This window comes from Oncorhynchus kisutch, linkage group LG15 (genome assembly GCF_002021735.2).
Source record: "Oncorhynchus kisutch isolate 150728-3 linkage group LG15, Okis_V2, whole genome shotgun sequence".
NCBI lineage: Eukaryota > Metazoa > Chordata > Actinopteri > Salmoniformes > Salmonidae > Oncorhynchus > Oncorhynchus kisutch.
Genome location: NC_034188.2, coordinates 53998960 through 54021023, shown reverse-complemented (window position 1 = coordinate 54021023; position 22064 = coordinate 53998960). Strand labels below are relative to the sequence as shown.

Sequence of the window (22064 nt, the reverse complement as noted above, 5' to 3'; positions counted from 1 at the left end):
AAATGTTTGGCGATCGACTAGGAATGCCTTGATGATCGGCCAGTCAATCGCAATCAACCGGTTGGTGACCACTGCCCTAGTGACAAAATTGTTTTTCATATCGCAAGATAATACTTTTAATCGATTGCAAAACAAGGGAAAATGGGAGCCAAACAGAACCAAATCCAAAGGCTACTTGACATACGATAAAGCTGTAGATTTACTGATGTCACTCAGTACAAAATTGAGTGGCTCCTTGTTTTATCCCCCCAGAGACTCAGTGTAGATGACTAGTCATGCTTTCACTAGCATGTTCATCCTTAGAACCTTGAGGCAACTGCATTAATGCAAAGCCAAAGATATGCTGCTGTACAAGATTGGCCTTGAAATGTTACTGCATTAATCTACCCTTGCACTCTTCCATCAGACAGGTGTTCCAGACATTAGGCTCCTCTGGTTCCTGAGAGAACACCATAGAGATGAGAACAGGATCCAGCTCCTTTTCTCACAGTGACACCCAAACACCTCAAATTAACACAGCTCCTCTAGTCTGAGGGGGACATGGGTGGGATCCAGCACCCAGAAGCCTGGCACACTCCACTCAGAGCAGTGAGAAAAGCTTACTCTTTTAAGTGCCCACCTACACAAAAGTTCCAAACCCAGAGCTCAAACCCCTGGAAGTGGGCCACAACTCACAGCAACCTAACAAGTGTGCCTTTTGAAGTGGGGACAAGCTTAAACTGTAAAGTGAACAACAGGGCATGAGAAGTGAAATAAGTGTGCCCCAAACCTAAACCTTTTAACACAGGACAATCTCCTGAGAAGTGTACCCTTTGGTGGCTTGATCTCACTTAAGGCAGGACATGATGGGCAACACTTCATGAGAAAGTGTGCCAGAGGTGTAGAACCGCAGACCAGGATATCACCTGACCAAACATTTGTGCCAAACAGGACCAAATAGATCACTTAACCTAAGACTTGGTTGTAGAGCTACTGATGTCCCTCAGTACAAGAATGAACACCTAATTTCCTCCCCACAGAAACTCACAGAAAGTGTAGATGACTAGTCATGTTTTCAGTAGCATGTTCAGCCTTAAAACCTCTGGCTACTGATGAATGCAAAGCCCAATTATGCTGCTGTACAAGATGGCCCTTGGCTGTAACTGCATTAATCTACCTTAGGACTCTTCCATTGGACATGTGGGCCAGTCGTTCACATTAGGCTCTTCTGGTTCTGGAGAGGAATCCATAGAGATGTCAACAGGATCCAGCTCCTTCTCGCACTGACACCCAAGGGGTTCCAATTGACACAGCTCCTCCAGTCTAAGGGGGAAAGTGTTGGATCCAGCACCAATAGGTCTGGCACACTCCACTCACAGCCTGACAAGTGTGCCCTTTGAAGTAAGAGAAGTGTGCTCTTTCAAGTGCCCACCTTCCCAAACCCATGGCAGAAGGCCACATTATTACATAAGGCTCACACCCCTCAATCACAGCAGCCTAAGAAATGTGCCCTTTGAAGTGGCCACAGGATAACTATAAAACACCACATGAGGGTCTTTGGTGATGAAGTGAGCCCTAAGAAATGTCAAAGTTACCAAACCCACAGCTCCAACCCCTGGCACATATCACAGTTACCTGAGACATGTGCCCTGTGGAGGACGTTGCCCACCATCCTGTTCTCATTCCACACATCCTGCCCAAGCTAATACCTCTGAAAACATTAGTGATTTCAAGAGTCATCTCCGCCAACTACAGTATGTTAATCTTGAGGCAAGTGGCTTTTGGATTATATTTTACACTCTGATTAAGTGTGTAATTTATAGTAAAATGGTGATACATTGCTGTAAGCACAAGGAACCTTAATATTAGGTAAGTAGCTGGTCACCTCATGTACTATGAAGTGGTTTTCATTCAAAAAGTGCTGAGTAAATGGACATCAATTCACTCAGGGATCGAGAATTCACATCATAAAAGCTGAGCCTTGGAAAGGTGTTGCAGACTTCAGGCTCCTCTGGTTCTAGAGAGGAAGCAATAGATGAGAACAGGATCCTTGGACTTCTCTCACAGTGACACCCAAAGACCTCAAAATAAACACAGCTCCTCCAGTCTGCAGGGACAAGTGTGGGATCCAGCACTAAGAGGCCTGGCACACTCCACTCACAGCAGCCTGACTAGTGTGCTTTTCAAAATGCACACCTTCCTAACCCCACACATTTGACCCCTGGCAGTTAACAGACTATTTACAGTAGGCTGACAACAGTGCCCTTTGAAGTGGACAACAGGACCACACCTGAAAGAAGTGTGCTCTTTGAAGTAGCCACCTTCCCAGACTCACACCTCTAGTCCCTGATGTGCCTTGTGGGAAACCATACACACCGCAAGCGCTAGCTTGAACCAATTGACGAGCTACATGGGATCTCCCTGAGAAGTGTGATAAGTGTGTCATTTTACATCACCACCTCCCATTATGCACACTTTAAAACTCACTGGCACAAGCCACTGTTTGCTTGAAGTTCGACAGTACTTTGTCTGGAAATCTTTTACCTCTACTTTTTAATAATTGGTCATATAAGGCAATAGACCATATGTTCTGCATCTAAACATGTTAATGAAAACATACCGCGTTTCCTTGTTCATCCACTGAATTGCTACCTGTAGATAGGGAGGAAAAACACATTACTCATGATAGTATTATACATCTATGATATTATAGAGCTATGATATTATACATCTATTTGTTTGAAACATGAGTATTTATTGCATTACATGCATCAGATGTCATGTGTCCACAAATCAAATTACTTCTGAAAAGCATATGGCACCGCACGTGTCATGCGTTTCAGAAAAGAGACAGACATCGTGAAACATTCAACCATTCCTTTTGACAAGTATAGTCATGTCTTCTCAAATTCCACCATCCATTACTGTCAGTCTTGTTAGGCTGACAGTAAGTACAATAACACTGGAATATGCTAAGGAATTTATATCTTTGATTCATAAACAACAGCTATTGAACAGTAACTTGATCAGAAGAGTCAGACATGCTTTTAAATTATTTTATTAAGCACAATTGAGAAAGACATAAGACGAGTGCAAAGAAACAGCTGATCAAAACTCTACACCATTGAGATGAGTTGAAATTCAAGTAATATTCAAAATGCCCATTCACCTAAAGCTCAAAACAAATGATCAAGAATGCCTTCCTAAAAGGAAATATTCCACAGAGCAAGGAGAGGGTGTCCCAAATCACTCCACTATCTTCAGTATGACTTTCACTAGTGCTGCTGGTTAAGTGTCAGCCCTTGACATGCTGCTGCTCTGACAGAGTGGAGGGGACCAAAGAGGGTAAGGCGGACTCACCGAATACGTACACCATGCCGACGGCACCCCCTATCCCCATCAGGCCTGCTAAACGCATCACCATCTTCTTGGCATAGGCTGTGTTCTCCTTCTGTTTCTTGTCCTCTCCCTGGTCCTGCTTCTGCTCCGAGTCCCCATCCCCTTCTGGAGGGGGCTGTCCCTATCAGTGCAAACAGCCAGGTCAAATTCCTTTATATTTCCTAACACAAGCCAGCTAGACATTATATTGGGAATACATAGCTACAATACAGAATAGCTTGGAAAATAAGGAATTTGTATCATTTAAAGGGAAATGAGATTATGCATCTAGCATATGCCGGTAGCTAGTTCCAAATCAAACTAACTCAGTGACTTAAGACATTGGTCATAGATTCGAAAGATTTAGAGATTAAATTTAAAGTAAAATATCCTGCACTGTTATTAAACTGTGACAAGATGAATCTGTGTGCGTGCAGGAAATGCATTGGGGGCGTGGAGGATATACCCGACCTTCAAAAGTTATAAAAACGAATGTAAATGTAAAAACCTTGACAGATACCATATATCTAATGTAATGTTAGACTTGTACCTTGATGTGTGAAAAATAAATAGATGGTGGCTGAATGTGGGAGTATAAGCGCGTAGCTAGCTGTATATCTAGGTAAAGCTAGTTAGCTAACGTTACTTGGCTAGGTGATGAATCCACTTGGTAGCTAGCTGGCTAATGTCATGATATAAGGCTCGTTTATCTCCTGGAATATGTCTGGATGTGTGACATGTGAAAGTAAGCTGGTGATTAGCTAACGTTAACTAACTAGCTAGGTAACACTAACTCACTGGCAATTGAAAACAAAGATATGGAGCTAGCTAACTAGCTAATTATTACAGCTAGTAGCAAAGGCAATGTTGGTAGGCTAGCTAGCTAGCTAGCGGACTGGATACAGCCAGTTGAATGACAGGGTCCGTGTTATCTGGAATCCTTGGGACGTCACCGCCTCATTGAAGGTGAAATGTAAATGGTTTAGCTAAAGTGTTAGGGTATGGTTTGATGTTAGGTTTTATGGTCAAGGATCCCGAATTGGAATGACATGGATGGCATGATAACCTAGTTCAACATGTTAAATCGGCGAATGTATTGGTTCAGCAAATAAATGGGGTGTATAAATGGAAAAGTAGTCTCGTGAGAGACTCGGAGGTTCAACAAACTGGAATGACAACTCATGAAAACCAAACCAGCTAATTGATTAAGTGTCTCTTTGGCTTTTCTGTAGCATTGCTTGTTAAAATTATGTATATCTAGCTAACGTGACCTAAACCAAGCATGGAGGAATGTCAGCTAGCTAGCTTGACTCACCTGACTCTTCTGTTGCTGCTGAAGCCTCTCTTGCAGAATTGCTTGAGCGAGTCCACCTGTAGCACTGCCATCTCCTGTTGGCGGCTTCTCCGTGGAAAGTGCCCGAATCAAGTCCACCCCCGTGGAGTTTGAACCCCCTCTCCCTCCGTTCCTGAGCCTGAGGAGGCCCCTGCTCGCCCGGACACACATGGGGAACATCGACGTTGCCGACATCTTGAAAGGGACAGAGCCGGTGAACATAGCGCAAGTGAAAAGGACAAACGCGCCTGATTGGCTTATGTTACTCTGAGCGACAGCCATAAAATGCAATAAAAATCGGTAAAGGTCATGTGGAACAAAATAGGGCGGTATTTACAGCCTTTTCTCCAATCGAAACAAAGATTTCGTTGACCTTCGAATACAACCCAAAATGTCCATCATTACTGATGGCAGTGCCCAAAGTCTGTTAAAAATACATCCCTGCCCTGTATGCTTTTACAGAACGGCAGTTTATATACTGTAATACAACAAAGTGTATTTTATATTCCTGTACCAATCTTATTCCCTTCGACCAGTGTAGGTTATATGACATGGCTTAGTTTGCACTGATTTGTCTTTCAAATGTTAAACTTTTAGACCCTGTTATAAATTGTGTTTTCGTAGAGCATAGCAACGATTATTGCCATACTTTCTTTTTCATGTTGCTTCTATTTTGCTTCTCTATATCTAATATTCATGACCACTAGAGGGCAGCCATAACAACACAGTTGCTTGCATCTGCTTCATGTTATGTGTGTTGCACCCACAGATATAGAACGATTCTATTTCTATGGTTGCACCGACGTACCAGGGATGATTTGCAACTGTTGTACCTGTGCACCACTCTATTTGTCGACATTATTTTAAGGGATCAGTTGATCAAATTGTTCCTATACACCAACAAGTTTCAACTAACAGTGCATTATGCATGAAAGCAATGAAGAAAACAAATTAAGCCGCAAATATATATTTTATTGTCTTCATTAAACAACAAACGTTAATCAAAAAGTGTTTAACACAAGAAAAAATTACTTGTTGACCACCAGTGGTAACCAAAACAATCAGTTCTTCACAAATGTTACAGATAAAATTACACAGAAAATTCACCTTACATGTTCAAAGCATCAAGCAAACATTCACCTACCCCACATGGGTAAATCAACTGTTGTTTTTTTGTCACATTTTCGATACCCAGGCCATTCAAAGGTAGGACGGTTGCTGTCTGTGTTCAGCTATTACATTAGAATGGTACCGACTAATTCAAAGGGTGCCTTTCCGTGGGCCACATTCTATGCACTGTTGGAACAGGCTACCGCATAACTATTGCATAGCTGTTCACACAAGGATCAATTACCATCTCTGAACAAAACAAAAGGAAATTAAGATAGTGTCCAAACTCATTGATTCTCTTATTCTGTAGTTTGTGTATGGCATTAGCAACAAGAATTCCCCTCCTCTGCGGCAGCCTCCTCTTTCCCCCCAGGCCAAAGGGGTGCACTGTTTATCTTGTTGCCCACTTTAGCAGCCTCACTCTGAACACCATCACTTCCAACACGCTTCTGTATTTCAGAGGCCATGGTTAAAAATGATTTCTCTACATTATCAGCATTCTTCGCACTGGTCTCCAGGAATGGAATCTTTAGGGATGAAGCAAATTCCTGAAGCAATCATACCAAGAAAAAGAGAGCGCAGAATTTTATGTCATTTATCACAACACAATGGAACAAAAGCACAATATCTATGATTGACAGTAATTTGTAGTTAATGAGGAATCTATTGTGCATTGGTGACACAAGCATTTTATGAATGAGAACAGACACTTACTTGACCAGTGGCAAAGTCCACTACCTTTTTAGAGACCAAGTCACACTTGTTTCCCACAAGCAACTTGGAGACATTTTCACACGCATAGCGGTCAATCTCCTCCAACCACTGCTTCACGTTGTTAAAGGACTCCTGGCAAAATAGTTGAAATCTTGTATGTATAGTTTTATCTCTAACTCTGGTACATTGCGATGCAATAGACGGTCAATCCAGCCCATATAGAGGAGGAGTTCAAATACACTGTATTACCTGATCAGTGACATCATACACAATGATGATCCCATGTGCTCCTCTGTAGTAGCTGGATGTGATGGTCCGGAACCTTTCTTGTCCGGCTGTGTCCCACTAGGAGAGATAGATCAAACAGTTTGAATTTACAAACAATCTTTACCACATCCCCATCACCAAAATGTACAACTGGAGCTATGCAGTTTGTCTTGTAAAAATGTATTTACAATTTGTAGTTTGACAGTCTTCTGTTCCATTTCAATGGTTCTGATCTTAAAGTCCACCCCGATTGTGCTGATGTAGCTCTCTGTGTAGGTGTCATCCTGAGGAGTAGAGACCACTGAGCAGTTGTATTATTTACAATGGGAGAATGGGCTGAACAAACCTTCAAACAGTGGTTAATTACTGCGTTTGATGACATTTTGCAGTGTCCTTTCCACAAAGGAAATGGCCTTCGCTTTCTGTTTGCACTAGACTCATTGCTATATGGAACAACACCAAAGTTGTGTGCATTCTATTTTAACACAATGCCTACCGCAAACCGCAAGAGCAGGCAAGACTTGCCGACACCAGAGTCTCCTATAAGAAGCAGCTTGAACAGGTAGTCGCTGAGGAATACATTACATTATTATTTAGGTTGATTATATCAAGTAGGATGAAAAATAAATAAACACACCATTGATAGACCTAACATACACTATGGTTATTGCATACAAAGCAACAAAAAAGTGTCCCAAGTTCAGAGAGCATTTTATTCTACCATAAACCTAAAGGGGCCTTTAACAGTAGCTACAATGTTATCCAAGACAATAGCCTACCTAAACATGACACCACATCCTACTTCGATAACCACACAAATAATGCTATAAATGCCATTGTCACTCACAACTCATAACTACTTACTATTCAGGATTCATGGCCAGATATCCAGATCCAGAGGGCAGAACGTAAAAGAAAAGGAATACAACGTCTGTGTTATCTTTGGCTTTTCACAGATGCATTGTGTTTCCGTCCTTCAGAGGGCAAACAGCACCAGCACCTTGTATGATGAGCCGGGAGTCCTATCATTTATTAAAGCCGAAGATCATGTTTCAATGTGGTCAGTACCTGAGTCTTAAAGCTGTAGCCTGGTTTAGCTTCAGAAATGACTGATCACAGATCCCATACATTCATGCGCTGCCTCCAGGAACAAATAGGTTAAAAACAGGTTGTTTTATTCTCAAGATTTGGTTGAAGGAGTCACACATTACATGTTACAGTACAGTAGTCTAGAGTATGTTTTAAAAATCATTCAGTCTGGAAAAACAAAAAGTTAATTGAAGTTCAGTGAAAAAGGTTACTTTTTCATAAAAACACATTTCTTCAGCATTGACAAAATATAACTCAAAACTTTTCTAAAAAGTTAGACACTCATAATTTAAACTCAATACAAAATGAAAATACATTAAATTGAAGTGCAAATGCTACAAATATGGCCAGTTTCTATTTAGTCGTCTTGTAGTTGTAGTGTGATTTATTGCCCGTTTGAAAACCAAACCACCTAACTTTTGGATAGTAATGACAGAGGTTGGCAGATCAAATCTCATTCATACTTTCCACATGTACGTGCTGCTCTTTTTCTTAGTCATTTAATTCATTTGATCCAAATTAATCTATAAATGTGGCTGGTTATGCTTGGAATGTGTGTGGATGACCGGTCATTGCATACTTGTTAGAGGAAGCCTGCAAACGAGGCTATGTAAAACAAAATAGGAGCAGATCAACAGTTCGCTTACACTCGAAAAGCGTTTTTAGAGTATTGCACAAGTTTTCTCTGACAAACATACTTGCAATGTCCAGTCTTGTTTCATTCAGTAAAAAAAAAATACAAAAAATATGATTTACCATAATTCTGGAACCATGACACGTGGATGCATTGCTCTTTTTAATCAAAAGTAACAATAAACCAGTCACTGGTTAGAAAGCTCATCTCCAGTATATAAAGATATTCATAATTTTATTTGGGCTTCCTGCTATTCAGTACTCTCTATACTAGTGGCAGCATACTCATTCTCAAGGTGAATCAGCAAATAGTATTAATGACATGATCTCAGTCCACGGGCAAGCACTTCACAGGTAGGGTCCGTGTGTGTGTTGTGTTCTGTTGGTGAACTGGGAGTTAAGGCGGTGGGTGGCCGTTGACCTTGTCCCGCAGGAGAGCCAGGGCATTGGTGGAGAAGTCTCGCAGGACGCTCACAGTCTCTCGCTGCATCTGCAGGGAGTCGCGTACAAACTCCTGCTGCGACTCCACCAGCTGCTGCACGGACTGGGCCAGGGCCCCCAAAGACCCTGACACGGCCCCTAGCAGGGCAGTAGTGGCCTGCTGCTCCTTGAGACTGAGGGAGGCACTGTGGGCTAGCTGCTTCCGGATTGCCCCCTGCCCCATGACTGACCCTGTAGAGGTGGAAGAGGAGAGAGGAGCAGGGAGAAAGGAAGAGGAGTGAGCTGGGTGGGAGGACGAGGAGGTAGCCATGGAGGAAGACACAGCGGTGGAAGAGGCAGCAAATCTGGAATAGGTGCGACGAGGCTCAGCAGGGGGGCGGAAGGAGCCCATGTGCCGCGGCTCCTCTTCTAGGTCCTCAAATCCCAGACTGTCGTCTATGGGCAATACATAAACACGATGTGAATACACACACAGTTCATAGATGCATAATTACACGGAAACCTAGGTGCAAACACTTTTACCAACAACAAAGTGCGAGAGAAAGAGTTTTACCTTCATCGACTGGTTTCATGAATGAAAAATCCTGAAATGACTGAGAAGGATCCCCTAAAAGGACAATAAAATAATATGACAAAGAAGATAATAATAATCAATACAACATGTAAATAGAGTGTGTTGAATGCATGAGTGTTGGGGAGAAAGAGCTCATGAGAAAAAGAGAAACATTGTTCTGAATACAGGAAAGACTCACGGCCAAATGGCATCGGAGAGAACATGCCAAGATCTTTATCCGGAGTTGAGAAAGGAGACATAGACGAGCCCATCGCATGGGAGCTGGTGACAGGCATAGCCATGTGATGAAGGCCAGCCATACCATTAGAGGTGCCAGAGGAGCGAGTCGACATCCCTGACATGTCACCAAAGTCATTCTCCTCAGTTTCATCATTCATACTGCCCATGGTGGCCTTGTTCGGAGGGGACATGGATAGTATCTCGTGCACCATTTTCTCCACCGGCGACAGGTTCTGTGAGATACGGACACCGTTAGGCCCTCGCATGGCCACCATCCTACGCTTGGCATCGCACTTTAGGTCCGCCCACTTCTTAACGATCTCCATGACCTCCCGTTGGCACTCGCTAATTTTGTTGATGTGAATCGCGATGTCCGCCCATGTTCGCTTCCTCAGGTCTGACGAGGCTCCTTGGTTGAACTTGCCTGTGGTGGGTGACAAAGGCAGATAATAGCACACCAAGGAATAAAAGGCAAGCAGGGAACAAGAGACAAACAAATGCAAAGCGAACATGTGTCTATTTTGAGTGCTTCATGCTGATCATGACCAAAGGCATCACACATTACTATGCATAAACTTCGTAAATGTATCAAATTCATGTAATTTGTGCCCACAGTACACACTGAGGGGAGGTACTTACTTACGAGGATGTGCCTGTTTCTTTTGACTTCAGTCAGCAGCAGATGGACTTCATCGAAGGTGAAGCGTGACTTCCTTTTCTTCATGGGCAAGTTGCCCCCAAGTTCCTCTATTTCGCTATAGGTGAATTTAAAATTCATGTTGCACTCCTAACAGCCCTTGGCCTGTCCTGTTTACACGCCCAAGAGATAACCACCTATACCTGAGAGGGCACCACCCCTGGCACTGTCAGCCTGCAGGAGAGAACAAAATGTAAAACACACAACTGATAGGAATCCCTGTGTTTTAAGAGACTATGTAGCTCAGTTCGTAGAGCATGGTGCTTGCAACGCCAGGGTAGTGGGTTTGATTCCCGGGACCATGCCTGCGTAAAAATGTATGCACACGTTTAAGTTGCTATGGATAAAAGCATCTGCTAAATGGCATATATTAGTTATTATTATGCATATATTATAGAATAAAGTAAAGAGTGCATTGAATTTATAAAATGTTTGGGTAAGATTTTTGTTCTGTGGGAAAATAATATGTGTATCAATGGGTAGACCAGGGATCCATCCCTAAGTGTGCCTAAAACATGACTTCTATAATGCATCAACCTCTTTATTAAAAAATTGTAGGCTAGGCATACATTCCAGTAGTCAGGACAACATTACTATTGCCAATAATACCTGACATTGACATAATAATTCGTGGTAAAAAATAAAACTCTGCATGGGAATTAAATGTGGGTACGTCTTTAAATTAACCATTCGTATAATTAGCAGCTTCAATCTTACACTCTCTTGCTAGGCCAATGAGCATTATGCTTCCTGGTTCTTTGTTGAGCCCCCCTTGTGTACTCTACGCTGAATGTAGCCAACTACACTATTTTGCGGTAATTCGAAGGCCAGTGTTTTCAACCACGGTAAACGTGCATCCTGCCATGCAACGAAGGGGACAAAATACCAATTTGAAAACGAACAGAGATCATTACAGATTTGTTGTGGATTAATTGATAAGCCAATAGCGAGATTTTCCTACGCATTCTGCCTAGCTAGCTACCATTTTGAAAGAACGTTAGCTAATGTCGGTCGCTAGCGAGCTAACGCTAGCTAGCTAACGTAGGTCGTCCGCGTTTTTTGCAGATTGTTTGTTGATATAGAAACGTTAACTAGCTTAGTAATTAATCACCTTGACAAAAGAGTTAGCAACAACAAATGTGAAGTTGTGATTCATTGGATAGAGCAGGAATTACCAATAGAGTGACGAATGTTTTTTTTTCTCCTCTTGCAGTGCAGCTTCATAAACTTCGCACAGACGACGAGAAGAACGCTGAGTTGCGCAGACTCTGATCGCGCATTTTCCATGACCTACAGGCGGCCACGAGCGCAACATTACGAAATCTTACCAGAATACGAATTTGGTATGATGCCAAGAATGGCCACATTACAGTTCAACGTGCATCAATCACTGCTACTATTGTTACATAATAACGTACAGTCATTGATTGAACGAGTACACACCCTGTGGTGACATTCCTCAACCAAATCATGTTGCTACTAAATCATATGACGGTCTTAAATACTAGGTTACCGAATTGTAAGAATATAGCATGCATAAATCGGTCGCTAATCAATCTAAAACAAAATAGGCTCAATGTCAATAATCCTTTATTTTCTTGGCTTCAAGAGACATGACAATACTTAGGTAGTGACATTGACAACATATCTAAATAAGTAACGCTAGAGAAGTTAAACGACCACGAAGGGACTCGAACCCTCAATCTTCTGATTCGAAGTCAGACGCCTTATCCATTAGGCCACGCGGTCTATGAAAAAGATCACAGTAACTTGCAATTTAAGGCTAGCATGAGCTATATTGAAGTGCTAATATAGTCTTAACGAAAACTCAAACATGTCCAGTTCACAATATTAACACAAACTACATGGGAGAATGCAGTCTGCCATTAAGCAACTGTTGAGTTAAATAAATAAAAATGAAAACGGAGCTATAAAGTGCATTTAAAAAAACTATTGTCCTCATTGACAGATAAAATTCATTAAAGTGTTCAAAGCAAAGCAAACACAGAATGTTGATCCCTTCCCAATTTCTTTTGTCTGCCTGGTGACCACAAATAAGTAAGCGTTGTATTCAGCATGTGACAATAACATTTGATTTGATTTGAACAAGCATAGAAACCCAATTCCACTGATGCCTTCTGCATCAAAAGGGGACTATGGAGCCAGATACCTGCCAAAAGGTTGAATGTACACTACCATTTGAAAGTTTGGGGTCACTTAGAAATGTCCTTGTTTTTGAAAGAAAAGAACATTTGTTGTCCATTAAAATAACATCAAATTGATCAGAAATACAGTGTAGATATTGGAATATGGAATATCTACATAGGCGTACAGAGGCCCATTATCAGCAACTATCGCTCCTGTGTTCCAATGGCACGTTGTGTTAGCTAATCCAAGTTTATCATCTTAAAAGGCTAATTGATCATTAGAAAACCCTTTTGCAATTATGTTAGCACAGCTGAAAACTGTTGTTTTGATTAAAGAAGCAATAAAACTGGCCTTCTTTAGACTAGTTGATTATCTGGAGCATCAGTATTTGTGGCAGGCTCAAAATGGCCAGACACAAAGACGTTCTTCTGAAACGCGTCAGTCTATTCTTGTTCTGTAGATTGCTTAGGGCTAACAAGATAAAGGTAAACTGTGCAGGTAAGGTTTGAATCTAAAACAAGTGTAACTTATCTTGGTGTGTCCCTAGATCAATCCCGGATTGCTGCCAAAATTCTTTCTAAAATGGCAAACAAATGGACATTTTTGATATCGTAACAATAACGTAAACTCACTCACTTTTGAACATCGCCTTGGTCCATACAATTTACCTTATTTTAACGCCCCAAAACGTAATACTTCCAGATCAACTGTAATGTCAATACCATTGTAAAGCACAATTTCTCCCCTTTCCAACAGAATCAATTACATGACCCCCACGCTGCCCGTTTCTCCATGATTCAAGAAGGCAATGAGCCCCGTCGGGTCTTTTTAAAAATGGCGGGTGGGGAAGCGAAACTAATGCGTGATAGTGATAAGGAGATATGTGTGGGAAATTTGCTTTTTTTCACTCGATCTGTCCAACTTATCACCATATTGCCTCTAAAATGTAAATAAAACACTATAAAGAGTTTATATAATGTGTCATTACATACCTATTTGAAGGTTTGTGTGAAATTGGAATCAGGTTTTTAGGGCGGTGCTAAAGTGATCTTAGAAGTAAACAGTAGCTTTGAGAATGATGATCGCATGCAGTGATGATGCAAAAAATGACTAGGTATCCCCCCGTCATTTGTCCATTTCTTGTTTTTAAAGGATGAGAGAAGTGCTACACCTGGTGGAGAGAGATTGTAAGACAGATATGGTTACTTTATGCGTGCTGTACGTTACAGCATGACACATCACGATGTCCGTTTTTCCAACTTTTCTCCAATACTACAGAGCCATTACCATGTCGATCAACGCTTGAATAGAAATGTTGTTCACACCCCAGATTTTGAAGTCAACTACAGTCCCATTAGTTTTCTTTGTAGCCTTGTTTGAATGTTGCGGTTGCGCACATTTGTACGGAATGGGGTGAGTTTACTTTAGATATTTTAACATCAAAGTGAAGAAAATGCTTGTCTCAACCTTGATTCCATGTCATTTTGATTATGTCTGCTCTGCTTGGTATAGTGGGCTATCAAAAAATGTTATCAGGTATATGCTGAATGTCCCCCCCCCAGAACCACATAGGGGTACTGGAGTTCCGGGAGGTGGGCTTGTTGCCTTTGGAGTCCAGAGTGGACCAACTTAAACTCAATCATATGTTTGACATCTTAATGATCGTGCCCCAGGTTATATGAGGACCGGTATGATGTGTAATGGATAGATTGTTTTAATGCGAAATGAATATGGTTGATTTTTAAGGTAAGGGGGGAAAAGTGCAGTGAATAGGGCCACTTTTTAGGATGTCAATATAAATACATGTATTTATGGTTGTTTGTAATTTTGTCTGGCCTTTTAATCATTATATGTGCTATTGTTTTTACCATTGAGGACCACTTTGGAAATAAGCATTTTAATTCATACTTTCAAGTGATATCCTCTGGGTCCACATTGTACATTTTGTTGTATATGTCTGTTACCCAAAGTAAATTCAATTCAATAACAGTAGATTACGTAGAATAGGCTTGGGCTTTCAGGAAATGACTTGTGTGAGAATGATAAAGACACAGAAGAGCCTTGTCTAGAAGAACCGTCTGAGCTGCAAAATAGAAAGTGAATGTGATTTAGGCCTATTCCGCTATCTAAATATGCCATGCTGTTGTGTGTTATTTAATGGCCAAATATAATTGCATAATTTATTTTTATAGCTGATTCGGGCTATTGTGGTGTGTCATGTAACCTAATGAATCAAACTTTTTCCAGTATTTGGGAGCACTGACTAGGTCTTATATTAGGCATTCTGACTGATGTATTAGTGAATTCCACTCTGTATTTAGGCTTGTTATAGCCATTTGCATTGCACAACCCCATCACGCAGAGGCTATATCCATATCAATAAATGAGACAAAACTAAATATTGATTAAGTCTTGGCTATAACCAGTCCTGATTGAAATAGCCACAGGGTCCCAAATGGTCAAGACTATCTAAAGCCTATTCTAATTGCCGGATCTGTTTTCCCTATCAGCCACTGCATGTGCTTCTTCTTCTATTTTAAAATGTATTTAGTATCTGCGAGCTAGGGTTTATTTTTATTAAGGGGAGCCTATACTAAAAACAGTTATAAAATGCAAGTTTTTATTTATTTTAATTGTATTTCATCTTTATTTAACTAGGCATGTCAGTTAAGAACAAATTCTGATTTACAATGACGGCCTACCAAAAGGCCTCCTGCAGAGGTGGGGCTGAGATAAACAATTTTTTATTAAATAAACATTTTGGACAAAACACACATCATGACAAGAGAGACACAGCAACATTACATAAAGAGAGACCTACAGTAAGACAACAACATAGCATGGCAGCAACACATGACACTACAGCATAGTAACAATACAACATGACAACAACATGGTAGCGACACAACATGGCAGCAGCACAACATGGTATCAGCACAAAACGTGGTACGAACATTATTGGACTAAGACAACCGCACAAAGGGCAAGAAGGTAGACAACAATACACGCGAAGCAGCCACAACTGTCAGTAAGAGTGTCCATGATTGAGTCTTTGAATGAAGAGATGGAGATAAAACTGTCTATATTGAGTGTTTTTTGCAGCTCATTCCGGTCACCAGCTGCAAAAGAGGACCGACCCAGGGATATGTGTGCTTTGGGGAGCTTTAACAGAATGTGACTGGTAGAGCGGTTGTTGTATGTGGAGGATGAGGGCTGCAGTAGGTTTTTCAGATAGGGGGGAGTGAGGCCTGAGAGGGTTTTATAAATAAGCATCAACCAGTGGGTCTTGCGACGGGCAAACAGAGATGACCAGCTTACAGAGGAGTAAAGAGTGCAGTGATGTGTCCTATAAGGAGCATTGGTGGCAAATCTAATGGCCTAATGATAAAGAACATCTAGCTGCTAGAGAGCACCCTATCTATTAATTACGTCTCCATAATCTAGCATGGGTAGGATGGTCATCTGAATCAGAGTTAGTTTGGTAACCAAGTCGAGATTTAACCTTAGCCTGCAGCTTTGATATGTGCTGAGAGAATGACACTGTACAGTCTAGCCATGCTCCCAAGTACTTGTATGAGGTGACTACCTCAAGCTCTAAACCCTCAGAGGTAGTAATCACACTTGTGGCGAGAGGGGCATTCTTCTTACTGAATCACATGGCCTTTGTTCAGAACAAGGTTAAGGGTAGAGAGAGCTTGTTGGACACTGAGAAAGCTTTGTTGTAGAGCATTTAACCCAAAATCTGGGGGGCAGCAAAGTATAAGACTCTATCCTCTGCATATAAATGGATGAGAGAGCTTCCTACTACCTAAGCAATGTTGTTGATGCAAATTGAGAAGAGCGTGGGGCCTAGGATCCAGCCTTGGGGTACTCCCTTGGTGACAGGCAGTGGCTGAGACAACAGATGTTCTGATTTTATACACTGCACTCTTTGAGAGAGGTAGTTAGAAAACCAGGCCAAAGACCTCTCAGAGACACCAATACTCCTTAGCCGACCCACAAGAATGTAATGGTCTACCATATCAAAAGCTTTTTGCCAAGTCAATAAAAAAAAGCAGCACACCATTGCTTAGAATCAAGGGTAATGGTGGCATCATTTAGGACCTTTAAGGCTGCAGTGACACATCCATAGCCTGAGCGGAAAGTAGATTGCATACCAGAGAGAATACTATAAACATCAAGAAATCCAGTCAGTTGATTATTGACAAGTTTTTCCAACACTTGATCAACAGGGCCAAATAGAAATTGGCCTATAACAGTTAGGATCAGCTTGATCTCCCCTTTAAAATGATTCTGCAAGACACCAGCACCCAAAATTATAGCCTAAATTGCAATGCTTACAAGTTGAAGGCCAAGTTGAAGGCCTGTTCATAGAATTATTATAGTGACAGGCTAAAGAACTTTGGATAATTTTGAATACACATGGATTTCAATAAACTGGATGACTGTTCTATTCTCTTTGATTTAGTTCCTATTGCAGCTCAGACAAATTACTGAATGGATGACATACTGACTGACTGAACTGAAAGAAGGATGAATTAAATGTTAAAATATGTTGGAGTGACGAGTTGCACCTATCATGCATGCTCTGCACTATTTGGCTAGTAGGCAAAAAGGCCTGCATTAAGGGTATAATGACTATGGTTGCATGCCTCCAGGAGGGCATCTTCTGAAGCTGAGGCCTGCTTTTCCGAAGGCGCATGGTGCTGTGGTGCTGCGTGGAGATCACAAGCTCTTCAACTGGGCAGCAGTGTTGCGATGGAGGGAATAGCTTATACTGAGACTACCTAAAACCACTGCAACATAGTTATTGTAAAGTTTGGGAATAAGCTTATGCCAGATTTAGCCTATGTTTAACCTCTCCCTTGTTAATTTCAAAGTCCATATGTTCATGGTCCGATTCAAATAAATCATGTTATTCCATAGAATATGCTTTGGCAAGATGTTGTGATGAAATATTCTATAAAAACATTTTTGAGTGGAAAAGACTCCAGTGGTCATACATAACTCATAGATTCACCAAATATCTAATATTAATCTATGTTTCATTATTCCTGGTAGGTACCAGTGGTGGAAAAAGTACCCAATTGTCATCGTTGAGTATAAGTAAAGATACCTGAATAGAAAATGATTCAAGTAAAAGTCACCCTGTAAAATACTACTTGAGTAAAAGTCTAAAAGTATTTGATTTGAAATACACTTAAGTGTCAAAAGTAAATGTAATTGCAAAAATGTACTTACAGTGGGGCAAAAAAGTATTTAGTCAGCCGTCCAATTGTGCAAGTTTTCCCACTTAAAAAGATGAGAGAGGCCTGTAATTTTCATCATAGGTACACTTCAACTAGGACAGACAAAATGAGAAAAAAAATCCTGAAAATCACATTGTAGGATTTTTAATGAATTTATTTGCAAATTATGGTGGAAAATAAGTATTTGGTCACCTACAAACAAGCAAGATTTCTGGCTCTCACAGACCTGTAACTTCTTCTTTAAGAAGCTCCTCTGTCCTCCACTCGTTACCTGTATTAATGGCATCTGTTTGAACTTGGTATCAGTATAAAAGACACCTGTCCACAACCTCAAACAGTCACACTCCAAACTCCACTATGGCCAAAACCAAAGAGATGTCAAAGGACACCAGAAACAAAATTGTAGACCTGCACCAGGCTGGAAGACTGAATCTGCAATAGGTAAGCAGATTGGTTTGAAGAAATCAACTGTGGGAGCAATTATTAGGAAATGGAAGACATACAAGACCACTGATAATCTCCCTCGATCAGGGGCTCCAAGCAAGATCTCACCCCGTGGGGTCAAAATGATCACAAGAACGGTGAGCAAAAATCCCAGAATCACTGGGGGACCTAGTGAATGACCTGCAGAGAGCTGGGACCAAAGTAACAAAGCCTACCATCAATAACACACTACACCGCCAGGGACTCAAATCCTGCAGTGCCAGACGTGTCCCCCTGCTTAAGCCAGTACATGTCCAGGCCCATCTGAAGTTTGCTATAGAGCATTTGGATGATCCAGAAGAAGATTGGGAGAATGTCATATGGTCAGATGAAACCAAAATATAACTTTTTGGAAAAACTCAACTCGTCGTGTTTGGGAGGACAAAGAATGCTGAGTTGCATCCAAAGAACACCATACCTACTGTGAAGCATGGGGGTGGAAACATCATGCTTTGGGGCTGTTTTTCTGCAAAGGGACCAGGACGACTGATCCGTGTAAAGGAAAGAATGAATGGGGCCATGTATTGTGAGATTTTGAGTGAAAACCTCCTTCCATCAGCAAGGGCATTGAAGATGAAACGTGGCTGGGTCTTTCAACATGGCAATGATCCCAAACACACCGCCCGGGCAACGAAGGAGTGGCTTCATAAGAAGCATTTCAAGGTCCTGGAGTGGCCTAGCCAGTCTCCAGATCTCAACCCTATAGAAAATCTTTGGAGGGAGTTGAAAGTCCATGTTGCCCAGCAACAGCCCCAAAACATCACTGCTCTAGAGGAGATCTGCATGGAGGAATGGGCCAAAATACCAACAATAGTGTGTGAAAACCTTGTGAAGACTTACAGAAAACGTTTGACTGTCATTGCCAACAAAGGGTATATAACAAAGTATTGAGAAACTTTTGTTATTGACCAAATACTTGGTTTTCCATCATAATTTGCTAATAAATTCGTTAAAAATCCTACAATGTGATTTTCTGGATTTTTTTCTCATTTTGTCTGTCATAGTTGAAGTGTACCTATGATGAAAATTACAGGCCTCTCTCATCTTTTTAAGTGGGAGAACTTGCACAATTGGTGGCTGACTAAATACTTTTTTGCCCCACTGTATGTATCAAAAGTAAAATAATACATAATTTCAAATTCCTTATATTAAGCAAAACATATGGCACAATTGTTTGTGTTTTAAAAAATTTACGGATAGCCAGGGGCACACTCCAACACTCAGACATCATTCAAAAACAGAGCATTTGTGTTTAGTAAGTCCGGCCAGATGAGAGGCAGTAGAGGTGACCAGGGATGTTCTCTTGATAAGTGTAACGAGTACTTTTGAGTGTCAGGTAAAATGTATGGAGTAAAAAGTACATCATTTTTCTTTAGGTATGTAGTGAAGTAAAAGTTCTCAAGAATATAAATAATAAAGTGAAGTACAGATACCACACAAAACTACTTAAGTAGTACCTTAAAGTATTTTTACTTAAGTACTTTACACCACTGGTATATATTACTGATTATGATTGCAGACAGAGCCCAGTGAGTGGAATGGTGCAATATTGAATTAGTCATATTTTGATAAGGTGCATGCATGGGGATGTCCACGTCATATGTCCATGCAGTAGAGATGCACCTAGCGGACTGAAACTTCACTGTTGTAGGCATATTTCAGCTAGTGCTATCTAGACTTGCACTGGCAAACAAACCATTACATTAGCTACCTAAATGTGAAGTAAATTCAACTGAGAAGTAATAGAACATGGAGACTTAAATTGAAAATGTGCAGGATACCCCTTTCCGGTTTCCCTGACTTCTATTTTGTATATACTGTGTTGTGCTTGTTCGGGTAACACTCCTCACAGGACGTTTGCTGTACGTTTTTTTTGTTGGTGAGATGAAACTGACAAAACTGTGAAAGGTATTATTGTATGTCAGAATTGCAACACAAGATTTGTTCAAGCTTAAAATGTTAGTCCGTAATCGTAACATGGTGCTTTGTATGTGCGCAGATTACATTTTGTTTCACGCATGGCTTTTCTTACGATCCTAACAATTTACCTATGGATTTTCTTACGATTGTAACGGTACGTGCAGTACCAGTCAAAAGTTTGGACACACCTACTCATTCAAGGTTTTTTCTTTATTTTTTTACTATTTTCTACATTGTAGAATAATAGTGAAGAAATCAAAACTATGAAATAATAAAAGTGTTAAACAAATCAAAATTTAAATTTGATTCTTCAAAGTAGCCATCCTTTGCCTTGATGACAGCATTGCACACTCTTGGCATTCTGTCAACCAAGTTCATAAGGTAGTCACCTGGAATGCATTTCAATGAATATGTGTGCCTTGACAAAAGTCAATTTGTGGAATTTCTTTCCTTCTTAATGCGTTTGAGCCAATCAGTTGTGTTGTGACAAGGTAGGGGTGGTAAACAGAAGATAGCCCTATTTGGTAAAAGACCAAGTCCATATTATGGCAAGGACGGCTCAAATAATCAAAGAGAAACAACAGTCCATCATTACTTTAAGACATGAAGGTCAGTCAATACAGAAAATGTCAAGAACTTTGAAAGTTTCTTCAAGTGCGGTTGCAAAAACCATCAAGCGCTATGACGAAACTGGCTCTCATGAGGACAGCCACAGGAAAGTAAGTCCCAGAGTTACCTCTGCTGCAGAGAATAAGTTCATTTGAGTCACCAGCCTCAGAAATTGCAGCCCAAATAAATGCTTCACAGAGTTCAAGAAACAGACACATGTCAACATCAACTGTTCAGAGGAGACTGAGTGAATCAGGCCTTCATGGTCGAATTGCTGCAAAGAAACCACTACTAAAGGACACCAATAAGAATAAGAGACTTGTTTGGGCCAAGAAACACGAGCAATGGACATTAGACTGGTGGAAATCTGTCCTTTGGTCTGATGAGTCCAAATTTGAGATTTTTGGTTCCAACCACCGTGTCTTTGTGAGACACGGAGTAGGTGAGAGGATGATCTCTACATGTGGTTCCCACCGTGAAGCATGGAGGAGGTTTGATGGTGTGTGATTTATTTAGAATTCTAGGCACAGTTAACCAGCATAGCTACCACAGTATTCTGCAGTTATACGCCATCCCATCTGGTTTGCGCTTAGTGGGACTATCATTTGTTTTTCAACAGGACAATGACCCAACACACCTCCAGGCTGTGTAAGGGCTATTTCACCAAGAAGGAGAGTGATGTAGTGCTACATCAGATGACCTGGCCTCCACAATCACCTGACCTCAATCCAATTGAGATGGTTTGGGATGAGTTGGACCGAGTGAAGGAAAAGCAGCCAACAAGTGTGGGAACTCCTTCACGACTGTTGGAAAAGCATTTTCCTCATGAAACTGCTGAGGAGAATGCCAAGAGTGTGCAAAGCGGTCATCACGGCAAAGGGTGGCTACTTTGAAGAATCTCTGGTTACTACATGATTCCATGTGTGTTATTTCATAGTTTTGATGTCTTCACTATTATTCTACAATGTAGAAAATATTTTAAAAATAAAGAAAAGCCCTTGAATGAGTAGGTGTGTCCAAACTTTTCACGGGTACTGTACCTTCAATCTTATGGCAGGTATCTGGCTCCATAGAGGACGGGCATGGAAAGGGAGGGAGGATGGTGAAAGAGCAAAGGGAATGTGTATCTCGTTTCTAGAAAAGAATCTAGCCAACAGGTGGCAGCAGTGTGGTACAGGCTGGGTATCTGGGTACCAGTCTCTCTAGCGTTCCATTTCTTGT

At 41.1% G+C, this 22064-nt stretch overlaps 3 protein-coding genes, 1 long non-coding RNA gene and 1 other non-coding gene across 5 annotated transcripts in view; 1 reads left to right on the top strand and 4 right to left on the bottom strand.

Moving 5' to 3' along the window:
* Nucleotides 1-4932, bottom strand: part of LOC109905485 (mitochondrial import inner membrane translocase subunit TIM50-like) — a 28451-nt gene extending 23519 nt beyond the window's left edge. Inside the window, exons 1-3 of the mRNA XM_020502878.2 lie at nucleotides 4673-4932; nucleotides 3340-3499; nucleotides 2600-2631 (exon numbers count right to left, since the gene is read on the bottom strand). Of these exons, the coding sequence (XP_020358467.1) occupies nucleotides 2600-2631; nucleotides 3340-3499; nucleotides 4673-4912 (432 nt within the window). The 5' untranslated portion in view covers nucleotides 4913-4932. The remainder of the gene's footprint in view (nucleotides 1-2599; nucleotides 2632-3339; nucleotides 3500-4672) is intronic.
* Nucleotides 4933-5647: 715 nt separating this feature from the next.
* Nucleotides 5648-7825, bottom strand: LOC109905483 (ras-related protein Rab-1A). The gene is made up of 6 exons (XM_020502877.2): nucleotides 7646-7825; nucleotides 7278-7350; nucleotides 6970-7065; nucleotides 6764-6859; nucleotides 6515-6646; nucleotides 5648-6348 (listed from the first exon to the last, which is right to left on the bottom strand). Exons 1-6 carry the CDS (start codon nucleotides 7657-7659, stop codon nucleotides 6124-6126), a joined length of 636 nt encoding a protein of 211 aa, XP_020358466.1. The 5' UTR covers nucleotides 7660-7825; the 3' UTR covers nucleotides 5648-6123.
* A 110-nt stretch (nucleotides 7826-7935) lies between these two features.
* LOC109905482 (uncharacterized) lies at nucleotides 7936-11742 on the bottom strand. The gene is made up of 5 exons (XM_020502876.2): nucleotides 11610-11742; nucleotides 10377-10608; nucleotides 9697-10161; nucleotides 9498-9551; nucleotides 7936-9379 (listed from the first exon to the last, which is right to left on the bottom strand). The coding sequence occupies exons 2-5, from the start codon at nucleotides 10513-10515 to the stop codon at nucleotides 8901-8903; spliced, it is 1137 nt and encodes a 378-aa protein (XP_020358465.1). The 5' UTR covers nucleotides 10516-10608; nucleotides 11610-11742; the 3' UTR covers nucleotides 7936-8900.
* Nucleotides 11176-13554, top strand: LOC109905484 (uncharacterized). Its single transcript, XR_004203107.1, has 2 exons — nucleotides 11176-11279; nucleotides 11648-13554. It is a non-coding gene; the product is annotated as an uncharacterized LOC109905484 (long non-coding RNA).
* On the bottom strand, nucleotides 12111-12183 carry trnar-ucg (transfer RNA arginine (anticodon UCG)). The gene has a single exon. It is a non-coding gene; the product is annotated as a tRNA-Arg (tRNA).
* Nucleotides 13555-22064: the final 8510 nt, after the last annotated feature.

What these genes read in the sequence shown, in the direction of transcription:
- LOC109905482 (XM_020502876.2), bottom strand. Translation starts at nt 10,515, where the DNA reads ATGAATTTTAAATTCACCTATAGCGAAATAGAGGAACTTGGGGGCAAC. An exon ending in AAACAGGCACATCCTCGTAA is followed by an intron (nt 10,162 to 10,376) that starts GTAAGTACCTCC and finishes CACCCACCACAG; the next exon opens with GCAAGTTCAACCAAGGAGCC. An exon ending in CATGAAACCAGTCGATGAAG is followed by an intron (nt 9,380 to 9,497) that starts GTAAAACTCTTT and finishes TATTGCCCATAG; the next exon opens with ACGACAGTCTGGGATTTGAG.
- LOC109905483 (XM_020502877.2), bottom strand. An exon ending in AGACTGTCAAACTACAAATT is followed by an intron (nt 6,860 to 6,969) that starts GTAAATACATTT and finishes TATCTCTCCTAG; the next exon opens with TGGGACACAGCCGGACAAGA. An exon ending in TGGACTTTGCCACTGGTCAA is followed by an intron (nt 6,349 to 6,514) that starts GTAAGTGTCTGT and finishes TGATTGCTTCAG; the next exon opens with GAATTTGCTTCATCCCTAAA.